General features: G+C 40.9%; 1 protein-coding gene across 5 annotated transcripts in view; it reads left to right on the forward strand.

Annotated features, from left to right (window-relative positions):
- Window positions 1-4,688, forward strand: part of LOC109638878 (neural cell adhesion molecule 2) — a 381,983-nt gene extending 377,295 nt beyond the window's left edge. For all 5 annotated transcript variants that reach the window (XM_020102061.2, XM_069521441.1, XM_020102060.2 and 2 more), the window contains one exon: window positions 1,809-4,688. In XM_020102061.2, the coding sequence (XP_019957620.2) occupies window positions 1,809-1,865 (57 nt within the window). In that variant the 3' untranslated portion in view covers window positions 1,866-4,688. The remainder of the gene's footprint in view (window positions 1-1,808) is intronic.
- Window positions 4,689-15,744: the final 11,056 nt, after the last annotated feature.

Below are 15,744 nucleotides of genomic sequence, written 5' to 3' on the forward strand. Positions count from 1 at the left end.
GTATGACCTTATTATATTTTTGGGAGGTCAAAGATCAAGGTGGCCTCGCAAAAGTGTTTTTGGCCACTTAAGTGGGATCACATCTCAATTCTGTCTCCAGATAATTGCTTTTGACCAGTTGTCTCGTAAACTCAAAGCCAAACTGAATAGATCTCAGTGGTCAAAGGTCACAGGGACGTCATATGAGTCCGGACAAAAATGGCAAGGCCTTTGTATTTTAGTGGCGTTGACAAATGAAACAGAACATGTTGATTTATTCTACTAACTGTCAGTCATGCTCATGAACAAATGCTTTAATACGCAATAATATGAAATATCGAGATGTCTCTACCACCTGCAATAGCTCAGAGGATTTAAAGAGACTCGTTTTTCATAGCCATTATCTAATATGGGGGCATTTAAAATGTCCAAAAGCAGCATGACTGCAAGAGAAATTAAAATAAAAAAGCAATACATATTACAAATTGACACGATTTAAATCATACAATGTCACCGTATTATTCTACTCTGACTTTCACCCAGTCGCTGTATTAACTCTATCAGGATAAAGTGTCTTTTGGTGCCAAATGCAGTTTAAAGCTCTCGTACATCACATTAGTTGGAACACCGGCTCGTTAGATTTTCATCATGCGACCACATTAACATAAAGATAAGGCTGCAAAGTCTATCTGCGTAATTTTCCAAAGCAAAACACGTGTAAGATGAGATGAACAGGAGAAAGTCGGACAATCAAATAGCTCCTGCTTAATAACACATGCATGGACTTTCTTTTTTCACTCCCTTGAAATGAATCAAATTTAAAAGCAAGTGGGAGACGCGACAGCTCTGAGGTGATGTTATTCAGGTCGACACGTCCTATTAATCTGACTGATGACGTCAATGAGACATCATCAAAGTTATTTTCTTAGACTTGAGAATTTGAAAGAAGTCAATAAAACAGCTCTTTTTAGAAACTGAGTGGATTTATACACTGATCTCTAAGTAGAATCCCTGTAGCGCCACTTTAAGGTTTTAGATTCTCCAATAAATTTGTGTCACGCTTCATCTACATAGTGTCAGACAAATGATTTTGATAATTTCCTCGGACATTTCCTGGCAATATTGATGGGAAATATGTCCAAATTCTTTTTCAGTATTTACCTAAGACCAAGAGCTCCCCCTCTTTATGTCAAAGACCAAGTGCTTTGACATAAAATGTCATAAAAACATTTGCTCAAGATGCTGAATATAATATTGTCGTAAGTTAAATGAAATATGTTGCCAGTGAAAATCACTGTCGCAAATAACTTTTTCTGTGTCTCAACGCTGTTTTATTTATTGTATGAATGCTATTTTGCAACAACTCTCTCCACCTCCTGAACCACACCCTGTGACTCTTTCAATAGAGCCCACAATGTATTTTATTCCTTTGTGGAGCCCTGCAGAAGCTTTTATATCTAATATCCCTGCTGCCTTTTCACTTCAATTGAACTCCTCATTATTAAACCTGACGGTGGGGCACCTCCTTCAACCACACAAAGGTTTAAAAGGTGGTAGCTGGTGGCCTTGAAAGTACTCCAATATATTTTAAGTATATATATCAAAATATCAAGGCTGCCCTCTGTAGTTATAGCATTTACTGTGTGTCTGCTTCATACAAAAACATCCACTGGGTGATCACTCTCACATCTGTGTCTGTTCCCACAAATTCTATGTCCCTGTAATAACCAAACTGCAGCAAATCTCACATCTGCTTTTGTTCATCCAGTTCGTCGTCTCCTTCCTCTCTCTCTCTCTCTCTCTCTCTCCCTCCCCCTCCCCCCCGGCAGGAAGCTACCGTTGAAGGAAGAAAATGGGAAAGAGTCTCTCAAGCCGGATACGATTGAAATCAAAGTGCACAGTGACAACAGCCTCCACACAAAACTTGACGACAGCAAGGCGTAAGAATAAAAGAGAAGAGAGGAGGAGACGGGTCGGTCCCCTCGCCACCAAAAGAACATTCGGATCACGAGACCAAAACCCAAACAAACTACATCACTGGAAAATAGTGGAGTAAAATACCATATCTGTTTATAACGATGCCCTGAATGAAAGGCATGTGTAAATACAAATAATAAAGAGAAAATAGAAAGGAGGAAAGGGTCAACCTTTTAGACACCCTGAGTGATAAATGTATCATGTTCTTGTAAACATGGCGTCAGTGGAAGGCTCTTGTTGATCAATGATTGTAGATTGGTTTTTTTGCTCGTCTCACTTTTTGCCCATGTGTTTTAATGTTTTTTTAAATTCTGATTCTTCTTTCCATTCTTTTCCCTTTTTTTATGACAGTCATGTCATTAAATGGCGATGCCTCTGTCGTCGTCAGCCCACCCCACCACAACAACTTCTCAGGCCCCTCACGCGATCACGAATGCAAGCGGATGCTATTCTGCCCCCGAAGCTCACGCCCCTAATGCTCTCGCTTTTTGTCTGTTGGAGCAATAGCTGCGGGATATAACGATGATTTAAACCCAATGTCCTGTCCCTGCGCCTGAGCGTCTCACTTCAGCAACCTTTTTTTTTTTCTAATAGCCAAATAGCTAATTCTCTGTTTAATGAGAGGCACATACAAGGGGTAGCGTCGTGTTTCAGGCTAGCTGGCTTCAAAAACAAAAGGAGAAGCGCTGCTAACGAGATTCGAGGCTTAACTTGTAGGGGCCATTTGGAACATTTAAAATGTGTCTTTGTCGTGAATTATTAAGAAGAATCTGGGCTTTATCTGATGATTAATGTCGTCTGAAAAAGGGGCTGTTGTGGATTAAAGTTTGTTTTGTCTAGGCAAATAATTGAAATCTAGGCAAATAGAAAGAGTGCGTTGCAGCCTGTAAAACAGCACATGTGCATTAATGTCAGCCTTTTGTATTGAACACAAAATATTGTTGATGCGCTTCAACTGTTACATTCTCCAACATGTGTTTTACTCGTGTGTGTTCATCTGCTTACAGAGGGTTTAACTGAACTGCCAGCCAACGTGCACTTTGGTACACAACTTGGAAAAAAAAGATGGTTTCATGCCGAGATACGTCACCATTACTCTTTATGATGTCGCGTCATAGTTTCTATATGTAAAGGCAAAGAAAAGCAGAGTATCCTCATGGGAAATAAGTCAACATATTTACGTTGATAATTAAATCATTGTATTTTTTGTTCTTGGTCTGATCGCTGTTCTCTCTGATATTGTCACGTGTTGTACATAGGTGGAAAAAAAAGAATATTTTACAAAGCTTTTATGTAAATATACTCTAAAGGATGTCTTGTTTTTTGTTCAAAATGCAACAGGCTCTTTTTTCTTTAATTTTGTGAACACTGCTCACACGAAAAGCTGTGGATGTCCTGCATATGTTGTGTTTTGGTCAGAAGTGATGGTGTAATATTTGCTTTTTAATATTTACTTTCCCTTAAGAAATTTAACAGCATTGTAATGGAGGCATTAGTGTGCCTTCTTTCTTTTTCTTTCTCCTCCACACTAGTGGGCCCAATGCCGCTGCAGCACTGTCAACCATCAAAGGAACTTTTGATTGTCACGTCGCTGCTTCTTTTCTCTTTCGCTGCCACAGAATGAATTTTAGCGTGATGCTGTGAATTCCTGGAAATATCGTAAGACTGTGGGTCGTAGTCGCCAACACTGGACAGAAACAGACATGCTTAACTACCTAGCGCAACTATATGTCAGGTTGACGCTGTGAATTCAATCTGGTTTTACCGCCATGTAGTGTGCATACATGCGTGAGTAGTTGAATGCACTTGTCTGAATGAATCAGGTCGCATGTATGTCTGTTGAATGTATCTGCACGTACTGTAAGTCAGACTGAGTGTGTGTGTGCCCACTTTTCACAGTAAGAGTCTCAATTAGTAATAGTTAAAATCCCAACATCTCGCTATAATACTTTTGCTATAATTCACCTGTTGATTTTGTTAATTATTTATTTATATTCTACACTTTTCCAGCTACCTGAGGCTTTACGCGGCCCTGCGAGTCATATGTAAACATGCTGAGTGTGAATATCCATGTGCGGCGCTTGCGACGACAGTCTACTCAAATGTCGCGAGCCCTCACGTGGCGTTTTGGAGTGCACTCTGATGGGTAAAACCTGATTAGGTACTTCTCGACAATGATTAATTCCCCAGGGTGCAGCACTCTGCACACGTGTCTGCAAGCCCCACTGCTCCCTGCCTCTCTTGAATCCATTGGTTTTTTTCTCGGCCCCCGTAGCGCTGGCTTTGTTTTCTCACAGTGAGCCCTTGTACCTGCATATCTCAAACCAATGGTCCTGCCATGGAGTGGTTCCGCTGCCTGTTACGATGACTGTAAATATGGGAGCACAGTGCCTGGAGGCTATACGATTTGTACATGTTCTTTTGTATTTGAATATGAGTCTAAATCCCCCCTTTCCCCTTCGCCCTAACCACCCCCCTCCCCTGTCCCCTCCCTCTCTGTCTCCTCCACCATGCCTTTTCTCTGTAAAGGGGTAATACAGGTGTGTTTGAGCTCAGTGTACAGTATGTGTCCTTTTTGTCCCCCCCACCCATGCCCCCTGCATCCCCTCGGACTGTCCCCGCTGAGTTTGCTTTGTGCAGGAGGTGGGATCTAGTGATGTCTCTCTGTAAGTACTTGTGACTCCTGTCATTTGCCGCTGTAAATAAACATGTCCTGGTAGAAGAGAGTGAGACGCTGTGGTTTGTGTGGTTTTCATTTGTGCCTCTCCAGCTCATAAGTGGATATCCTCCAGGATGATATTGGATTTGGAGCTGTAGCTACTACCAGAGGTAATAATTTGGTGCAATATTTATCCGTGAATGTGCCTGTTGAGAATTCATGATGATGCTTCAACCCAAAAGTGCATGAAAGAGCCAAAAAGTACAGTCAGGCGCTGCAGAGAATAATTAAGAGTAATTACAGTATCCAGTGTTATGAAACATCGAGGGATACTGTGGCTTCTAAATATCTTAATTATTTATGTAGGACAACATCGCTTACACTCACAATCAGAAATATTTTAAGGTATGAATTAATCATCTATCATAAAGCTAAGGTCATTAAAATGATACATCTCATTCTTTTCTGTGTAAAAGAACTTTAAAATGTATTTATTTTTGCAAAGCAGCAAACATCAGTTTATAATATCTAGATATTCTTGTGCAGAGGCCACCAATTAGCCCAGGGATCCTTGTACAAACTGTGAAATGAAAAATTGTTCTGAACTTCTCTCATTTTCAGCTTCCTTGGTTTCTCTATGAGGTGACGAATAAGGCTGACCCCTCTCAAGAAACGATAAAGTCACAAGATCCTGATACTGGGTGAACATTTCATTCTAATCCCCTGCATTGTAATTGTAGTCTTTTTAGTCTGGTGCAGCCGTTTGATAAACGCTGACAACTCCGCAAAGGCACAACGTTAATAGCTTTTAATTTTTTTTTCGCTGTTGAAGGCAGTGAAGCTCATTTTTTTCCCCCAAGGACAGGGAGCTATTTTCATCAAGGTCATTTCTAAACCTAGATTACTCTCGCTTTTTTTTATGGTAACTGTGCTGCATCTAAATCTGGCCTTCCTTCCTTGAAACAGTTGAGGAGCTTTAATGATTAAAAAAAAAAACAGAGAGATGGAGGAGCTCTGCTCAACGGAGGAATTAAAACAATTCTGAATGGCACGGAGGAGCCGCGGTGTTTCCTTAACAAAGCTGCCCCCTCTTCAGTGCTCATTTGAAGTCAGCAGATAATGTTTCTCAGACGTCTCCCTCCTCCCACGTGAGGGAGGGAGGGAAACAGCGGGCTGCCTGTTGGAGCCTGGCTGCAAGGGCCTCTGTTAACAAGGGGAACAAACTTCAACTTCATCGCCCACAGGGGCTCAAAGGAAGTCTGCACATCAAACAGTGGGTCTCATTTGGATTGGAGAGATGCAGAAAGGAGTCATCCTCTCCTCCAATTTGCTGCACGGTAGCTTTATAGTCTGCTAACAGGTGATTGATTTTTTTTTACACAGGAAGTTAGACAAACAGCAAATGTGTGCAAACACAGTCACACGCCACAGGAACAGATAGCAGAGTATAAGTCTTAAGGTAATATTCCTCCTCTAATCTTTCCGTTTGCAGAGAATCCCATGATACCGCACACACCTTAATCCCAACTATGACAGAAGTTGTGGGAAGTCTGGGAAAGAAATCTCCCCGCGAAGTTTCTTCTCTCCAGTGTGCATGCAGAAATTCCACGCTCGCAATTATCAATTCTGAAATTTTGCCAACATGCGAGTGGAGTGGAGCTCTCCACAGATGCTTAGCCGCATGGGAAATCCAGCAGAGAGCAGTTTGGCAGGGACAACCTCTCCCATCCACCCCACTGCTTCCTTAATCTGCTTGATTTCAGACTCTCCCATTAGAGGCCCGTCCCTCGTCGCCTGTCAAAGCAGAGGAGGGACGGGAAGCAGCAGGTGTATGTGTGTGTGTTTACCGAATTCTGACGAACTGTCATCTAGAACAATGATATGATTAAAGTAAAGTAGTGTCGCACTGTCGTCTTGTTTGAGTTTGACCTCTGTTGCACTGACCGCAGGCCCAGCTGCGATACTACATCACACACAAAGGAAGCAGCAGAGCCAGATTACTTGGAAGGTGCCTGTTATTACGTTTAATCTTAGTTTACTTAGTTTCCTATACTGTAGCACTATAAGAGCATACTTCAATTAGCTGATCCCTACCGCAAGTTGCACTGGGAGAAGGTGAGTGCAAAATGGCTGCAAATTGGCTCAGAAGGAAAAGAATAACGAAAGTATTGTGAAGTAAAAGCAAAAGTACTGCAAGAGAACGCACAAGTATTGCAAGATCATGTAGAAGTACTGCAGGAGAATGCAAAAGTGTTGCGAGGTAACCCGAAAATAGACAATTGTGAGATAATGCAAAACATGTTGCGAGGGAATGCAAAAGTAATCCTCAAAAAAAATCCATTTGTGACCCTTCAAGGACTCTGTAGAAGTGAAACATCAGGAGAGCGGCTACAAAAGATTTAAGACTGACTTAATAATAATAATATGAAGTTTACTTTAAGCATTTATCCGTCCTGCATTTTACTGCTTTACATTAAATATGGCCTTGTCAAAACAATATCCAGCTCTAAGTACCAACAAACTGTTATGAATCGATGTTATTTTGCGTTTGCTGAGGAATATTCTTTGTACCTGCTCCTCTTTAAAAAAGATGGAGGGAATGAAAGAAGCCACCATCCATTTATTCTTTCAGCGTTGGCTGCTAGTTTGTACAAAACAGCCAAAGCGAGAGCTGCCTATGGCTGCTGCGGACGTCAATAAAAATAACATTCCTGTATTTGTGCATCAAAGCTGCTTCTTGACATTGGAAACAAAAACGTCGGCTCCATTCACCCTGTGGTTTTTGTAAGTGGATGGAATTTCGCTCTGTTGAGTCAACTCTGAAAGGTGTGGAGGAAGAAAAGACAAGGTGAAGGCACTGTATTTGACTTGAAAGCCATCATCAGCATTTCTTTTACATTCAGGCAACAGCATCACTTAATATTTCTATGAAAAAGAATCATTGTAGAACACATTCATGTGGAGTTACAGCTGAATGTGCCAGAACATGACTTATCCTTGAATTCAAAATATGCCACATTAAATATAATCTGATTAATAGGAGCCGTGCATTGAGCGACTTGTGTTTTTGAAGACTTAATTCCTGACTTTTACGTGACATTTTTTTCAGGGTGAGGTCATGTCACACGCTGGGGAATTCGCACAGCTCCCACGGGAAGTGTTGCTCTCTGGAATGGAAACAAAGTCACACAAACTCTATTTTTCTTATTAAAAGCAAAGGAATATCGAGCGATAAAACAGCCCTCGCGCTATCTCTTCCTTTCTGTCCCAAACAAGCGAAACACTGAGAGGGGAACTGAGACACAATCCAGATGACAAATGAGAGCTTTGCGGCTGCTCGCACCGGGGGCTCTGCATTCAAGGACACACCGCAAGGATTTTCCAAGGGAGAAGGCCTAAATTACTTCAGGTTGTAACTCTCTCAAAGTGATGCAGTGCATCAAAAGAGAGGCGGCGTGCAGAGCTCGTGCGAGAGACGCCTTTTGATATTCAGCGCAGACACAGTTAAATACATTAAGACGAAAATCCTGGTGAAGCCCCGCGCGCTGGACACTTTATCTCTCTGTGCTGTGATTCGGGGCTCTTTCATTATCAAGCTCTGAGCTACAGGAGACATTAGTGAGTCTGTGCATATACAGCTGAGCATTGAATTACCTTTTTTTCTACTGCACAATGGAAAACCTTCAGTGCAACGCTTGAATGTATTTAGTCACAATGAATAGAATACATGCCGGCTAGTGACTAATACGCAGTTATTGATCCAAATAGTTCAATGTTGCGCTTTCATTTCTACAATTAAAAGCAGTCATGAGTTCTTTTCAAAGAAGATGTGTGACGTAAATCAAGGTTTCATACCTTTTAGAGCAAAAGAAAGTTGCAACCTGGTGTGCGTTGTTTCAAACTGGGCCTGCCAATCGGTGAGTTTAAATTAAAAACCCTTGGATAATTCCCACACAATTAGACCTCATCAATTAGTAATGCTCTGTGCATTATTTTACAATCAAATGCTTTAATTACTTTGCTTTTGCTAAAACTGCTGTGCAGGAAATAGAGTGATGATGGCTTTTATCTGCATTTGGCCACAGCACTCATACAGTACCAGAAATGCAAGGCCCCCATAGACTATGATAGCTGCAACCACAGACTGTATATAAAGATGGATGACCTGCTCAGTTTCCACCTATTGTCCAGAAAATAAATCATTTGTGATGCACACGCTTGACCAATCACGAAACAGTCTCAGCTGTCAGTCGTGACGTTTCACCACGTTTTTTTAAACAAGTTTGACGTGTCAGTCAATCAATCAATCAAATTTTATTTGTACAGCAAATATTCCAAAATTACAATTTGTCTCATATATAGGGTTTAACAAGGTCTAACATCCTTTGTCCTTAGCCCTCAACAAGAGTAAAGAAAAACTACCCCCCCTAAGAATAGCAGAAACCTTAAAGAGAGCCACACGTGGGGGATCCCTCTCCCAGGACGGAGAGAAGTGCAATGGATGCCACGTTTAACTGAGAACATCAGAAGAATAACTGTATTTTCAAGAGTAGAAGAAACTGTAATAAAATGGAGAAGCGTGTCAGTGTTTATAGTATTTATATATAAGAAAATGTCTGAAAGAGAAGGAGGGAACAGCAATGACAAATGAATTGAGGAGTTACATATTATTATTATTTAAACAAAGTCCACGATCTGTCATCACGATCTCTGATTCGCGATCCACCATCATAATCCACGATGTGGCCTCAGCTGTGGCCCCGTATCTGCAATCTGGATCTGGATCACGTGTGCCTTTAACTTTTTATTTTGGTCCAGGTCCCATCCACCAGCATTGAGGAAGAGAGATTTATCACATGCACTCACATGCCAGCCATTAGATAGCGATCAGGATGCTTCAGGTATTTCCTCCATTGTTATACTCAGTGTAGAAAAATTATACTTTTTTGACAGAATAATTTAAACTACTGAATATTGTTTATATAACTCTAAAAAGAAACATACAGTCTATTTTCTCAGGATCTTTTTTTTTTTTTGCAGGAAAAAGGCCTTTCCTCAACTTCCTGTTCAAAAAGGAAACGCATCATCAACAAGGAAGTGAGTCTCATTCCTCTGTTTTATCAGGACCTTCACAGCCACCTTGAAAAACACAGGTAAACGAAATGAAATCATTGCTTTTCTTACTTGTACTCACTCAGTTTACATTTGTCATTAGCATTTTAGCTTACAAGCCAACAGAGGAGCTAACAGAGGAGCTAGCTAACTGATGGTGCAGCAGCTGCTGACACAAGCCGCATGTCTGCAGCCAGTTCTCTCCAATTCAAAAACACGCTTTAGTTTCCTGAAATCTGAAAGTCACTAAATGTTTGTTCACCTCTAAATAACTCAGCTCCTCTCCGGCTTGTTGATTTGAAAGCGAATTAGCCACACAGCTCCATTAAAGGCGGCTAATGTCGCCTAATCGCTGCCATTCATTACTTGTGGGATTAATGAGCTCGTGCACGGTCAAGATCACGTGCACCTAATTTTTCTATGTGTGTTTCAGGGACTTAAATGGTTGATTTGAGTTTTTGCTGTGTTTACTCATGTGCACAGGTTTGTTGAATGTGCTGAATATATGGAGGATGTCTTTCAGGGAAAATCTCAGAGCCGCCCTGACAGCATCATTGAGACTCTGCCATCATTAACCACAACATGTACAGAGGTACCACACACACACTACTGCATCACTTGTTGATGACTTAAGTCTCTTAATAATCTTGGAAATGCAAAGCAATTGAAACCAATTTGCAGTTTTCCCTTTATTGATGTCATTCAATGTAGTCTGTATTTTCAATTAAGTTTGCTGTAAATCACATTAGTATTATGGTGGCTACAATAATCTGAATAACACACTATCTTGTAAAAAATTTTGATTTTTAATTTTTCTGACTTCAGTAAGGTCAAATTTGGAATAAATAATAATCAAATTGTGGAGTATTCTGATCCTAGCTACATGAAGACATGCACGTATTGATATTTCACAATATTAAGCAACGTCGCCTTGTCCAGCTTAACGTCATTATCCGTTATATGCAAACAGGAAAATGGACGAAACCTTCCTTTCGCAGCTCGTGTACACTTCATAATCCAATTGAGGTCAATAGTGGCAATATTGCTGTCCATGTAAATAGTCAATGTCAGTGAGTCCAATATTTTGCTTTCGAGTAAATTACCTCAACAATGAAATGCCTCACAATGTGCCACAGATATCCATGATGCCCAGAGGATGGATCCAAATGACTTTGGTGATCGTCTCTACTCCATGTGGCCTCGAGTGACAAATGACATTCAGGTACTGCTCACGTCACATTCATGACTCAATAGCTGTGTAACTAAAGACAGTCCCATCAGCCTGTTATGAGCATTTTAGTGTTCTAAGAGCGCTCAAGATCAGACTCATAGATCTGATAACATGCTTTATGCTATACGGTCCAGTGCACGTAAAAAAACTCAATATAAATGTTTTGTCTACAAGATGATGCTCAAAAATTAAACCATTTCCATAGTTTCTGAAGCTTGTGAAGAATAGTTTGGAAACACAATGAGGCTTCGATTGATTTTCTTGCTTGGCCTGTTAATTATCCTCGACAACCTTGAAAGTCTAATTTAGCAACTGTAGTATTTTTTTTTAAGCTTTGAGAAACATGATTGCCACAGTCTCCCAGCCACCATCCAGGTGAGCATGCTGAAGCTGGTAGATAAAGGGACGCTGAAGGTATGAGAGAGTTGGGAGTGCTGGAGGATACTAAATGTAATCACTCAATTACAGGTAGTGTAGCAGTATGTGTGTTTTTCATGTGTAATTATTTTAGCGACATTTGACATCAGTTTGAGAATTTGACACTTCTTGAAAACTTGAGAACTAACTTTCTGCATGTGAAAGAAGCATTGTGCCATATCCAGCCCTGCAGGTTTAATTCAACACTGTCATCGTCACATCTTACTTTTTTGCATGAGACACAGGAAATAAGGTGAATGTCCTAATATTAAATTGAACAGAGTTAATTGAAATCAACTTTTTAATTGATTTGAAGCTGTTTTGGCTTGCAGTTGCAGTCCCTGGCAAGTAGGGGACGCTGCAGCCCCCTCGGCACCCCTACTTAATCCAACGTCCTTGGGTAGACAACGGCATCGTCCACCCCCACAGAATCTATAGCAACCTGTTTCTCCAGTATTTTCATGACACATGACTTCAGTGCTGAAGTTGTTAAAGGGGGATTGAGAAGTCTTTTAAGATACTGGTACCAACAGGATGTCTTCATAGCAGCAGTACTCTTACCTGACTCGTCACTGCAGTCACTCGTGGTAGCGTTTTTATCTCTTCGGAGATTTGAGTTGGGGGGTCGGATCAGTTGAGTTGCGATTTCCGGCGTCTGAGAGGGTGTGAAGACTTTGTGCGAGGGCACAGCTGGGGATGCCCTTAGTGTACCCATTGAAAATCACATTCAGCTCGTCTGCTCTGTCTAGGCCCGCCAACCTGCTGACTGTCTTTGATGTCAAAGCCTGTAATGCACTTCACGCCCGTCCACACATCCCTGATAGTGTTCTCCTTGAGTTCGCTCTCCTTCTTCTGAAGGAGTCACTGCACTTCCGCAGGCTTTCCTTGAGATCACGCTGGAGTAAGATGCCAAAGCAGTGGAGTGCTCTTTTTAAAAAAAAATAAAAAACTACGAGTGAATTACACCGAGAATATTCTACAAGTGGTAATCCATTGTACTGTAACTCCTGAGTCGCTTATTATGGCTGTGAATTGTCAGCAGGATTACGCAAAACACTATCGAACAGATTTTCATTAAACTTGATGGCAGGATTGAACATGAGCTAAGAAAGAATTCATCAAATTTTGGTGGAGAATTCTTGTTCTCTTTCTTTCACATTGCAAGATAGGGCGTTATTTATTTATTTATTCCTTGGACATTTTCACATATTTCCCAGTGAATAATTCATGGATCTTAATGAAGTGGCCTCTGCCAAGGAAGTTATGTTTTCATCTGCATTCGTTTGTTTGATAATTAGCAGGACGACTATCTTTCTAACATTGTGAATAAGAATGTTTCACACAATTTAATCATCTCAGTATAATTAATGGATCTTAATGCAAAAAATCAGGCAGGTTTCAGGGACTGATGTTGATCAGTGTGTATAATTTGGTCCAGATCCAAATGAAAAGGGGATTTTTGACGGAGGTATAGGCTTGTGTGTTGGACATGCAAATGTAACATGTCTTCTTCAGTATTTACTCTAAAGTTTACTGAATGAAGAGTTTGGAAAGAACACAACCTGCCTGCGTCTTGTATCTGGAGCAAAGATTTCCTCCAGCTGGGTGAAATGGAAGAAGCTGTGGGCACTCAAAAAACCACCTACCGCTTGAGTCGTCCCATTTACATTTATGTTTTATACATTTAGCCAATTCAGTGTGTTTTACTGAAGAACACTTTACACCCGACTGATGCTGCGGGGATTTGACGTGTGCTTCCAATTATGATGTTATCTCTCTTCCTGCCATGCCATCCTGCTAAGTACACACTTTGGCTACATATCAGCAGAACATGTGTTACAGTGTCCCCTTAAAGCCCATATAGGTTATAACCGTTTGCAGAAAGCACCACACAACTGAGCAGAGCCTCGGGATAGAATTCTCACCCAATAATTGAGTGCATCGCAGGGTAAATGTCAAACTATTTGCACGCCATTCGTGAGCTGTGGCATTCTTCTCTATTAGCCTAATGTGGCAGAGTTACTCCTCTCGGCTTTGTTCAAATTCATATTGGATTTTTATTAAAACTCAAACCAACAGTAATAGATTTGCCTCTGGGGTAGCTTTAAAAATCAATTTGCTAAACAGCACAAAATCACCCCCATAATTGTCTCCTTGGACTGCATTACCCATCGAAGGTGATTCTCCTTCGAACATGCTCAAACTTCGCTGAGCAGGACTCTCCCTCACTTTTGACTCTGAAGTCATGCCCCTCCCATTACTTTAACGACCCAAACAAGTAAACGGAATCCTGTGCACACCGCTGACAGGAAGCTCAGAAACGCAGATCCTGCCTGTCACGGCCCTCCGGCGATTCCTGCTGCTAATGAAGTGAAATATTCTGTCATCTGAATCTAAAATAGAGCTGTATATTTGGACACATGAATATGAATACAATCGGCTCGACTTGGCTCATTAATGAGGCAGGGAGAGCAACCAGCAGACAGGATTAATTAATTACAGAGTGACATTTATGGATAATAACCTTCTGGTGGATATCACGGCTAATGAATATGCATCAGACTGTCAAAGGGGAAGCATCCAGCCAAGATTAAATATCTATATTCAGATCCACGATAGGGTTACTGCCGCGTCATCTGAATAGGCAGCACATCGTGATTTCAGAGCATGCATTGCTTTCAATGATTTTTCACAACTTGCCATGTGGTGAGACGTCAGAGTTGCCTTAAATTAGAATTGCTGCATGAACACAGTGACAGATTTGAGCCTTTGCTCACAGATCATAACTGAAAGTGTCATATTCTGAAAGAGCAGAAACTAAAGCTTTGAGTTTGTGTGTTTGAATCATGCATGAAATGACGATCAGGGTGAAAAAAAAAACTGAAGTGACATAACCCTATTGTCCATGTCTGCAGCTGGTTTTGAGGGTATTGCATGTTAAAATGTTCAGTTTTTTAAATATTAACATTGTATTTACATAGTGGAGCATTTAGCAGCTGAAGAGCCATGTATTTTTCCCTTAAGAGCGAAAGGAAGAATATATTTCAGGCCGAGTTAACCCTGATTCGGCTGGAGGAGAAAACTGATCAATAAACACAGTCGTTCCCGACACCTGAGTCGAAGGAAAAGGCTTGTTGAGGATTAAAATCTCTTCTCCAGTTCTTGCTGAGGAATAGCCACGCCGCGTTAACCATATTATCACTAGTAGAGCAAGTTGTCGCACTATATGCTTGTTTTGTTTGCCTTCTTCCTCATGAAATCATGTCAGGGAGGTGATGTGTATAATCATAATAATATCCTGTAGTGTGTGATGGCCCATCATTTTCATAGCTTACCGTGTGTGCATTACATTAGAGAGAATATCTGCTCAGATTCTTCTCGAAAGCGTATGATAAAGTACAAACCTGGATCTTGTTATCTAGTTGGAGCTTCAGACTTTGTCATGTCATCTCATGTAAGTCCTTCTTGTTTTCAGTCTTTATTCCTGCTGTCGGGCAACAATGACGTAAACATCTTTTAATGCTGGATGAAGTTAGAGTTGCGTAACGGGGGGGGAAAATAATCCATGCTCATCTTTAGGGCTTATGGTTTAATCAGTTTAACAAAATAAAAGGTTGAGTTTATTTCCCGAACTACAGAGAGGAGCACTTCCATTAATGCATTTCTGCAGCACATAATTAACCATCACAGAGAGGCAACACCTTGTCACTGCAGCAGATGTGTAGATAAGCGCATGGACATCTTCTGGGGATTCTCTTGTATGCATTACTTGTAAGACGCTGGTCTTGGCTGAATTCCCCGGCTGAGCATTAATGTGATACCCCAGTAGGTCAAACTAATCAAAAAGTCATAATTAATAGGATTATAAAATATGAGTGCGCTACACCACATCCATTAAAATTCCCTGTGTAAGGATCATCATTCTGAAGTTCATCGTTGTGGGGTCCAGGTTTTTAAAGTCAACTGGACAGTGCATTTAAAAAGAAGGGAGGAGAAGGGACAGACCTGCTTCACACCAATGACCCTCTGCAAATGATGATTGATGGTGTGCCCCTTATCTCTTTGTCTCCTTCCTCTGCTGTATCAATCACCTTGAAGAAATGATATGAAAAGATGAACATTGTTCTGTGAGTCGGATCGAGGTTAAACGCCAGAATATGAATCAAACTGTCCAAATGCCAAACCATATTTCTTAGGAGCTGTTCATTAAGGGTGCTGAAGAAAAATAAATATCCAGGTGACTTCACTGATTTAACTTCACAATGGCTCAACTGACGATGTGAATTATTTTCACAATAAAAGCCCAGACAGTGGGCTGGAGTTGATCATTGAGTAGATTAACAAAATAACCTATCACTCTTGAAATAAT

This window comes from Paralichthys olivaceus, chromosome 24 (assembly GCF_024713975.1).
Source record: "Paralichthys olivaceus isolate ysfri-2021 chromosome 24, ASM2471397v2, whole genome shotgun sequence".
NCBI lineage: Eukaryota > Metazoa > Chordata > Actinopteri > Pleuronectiformes > Paralichthyidae > Paralichthys > Paralichthys olivaceus.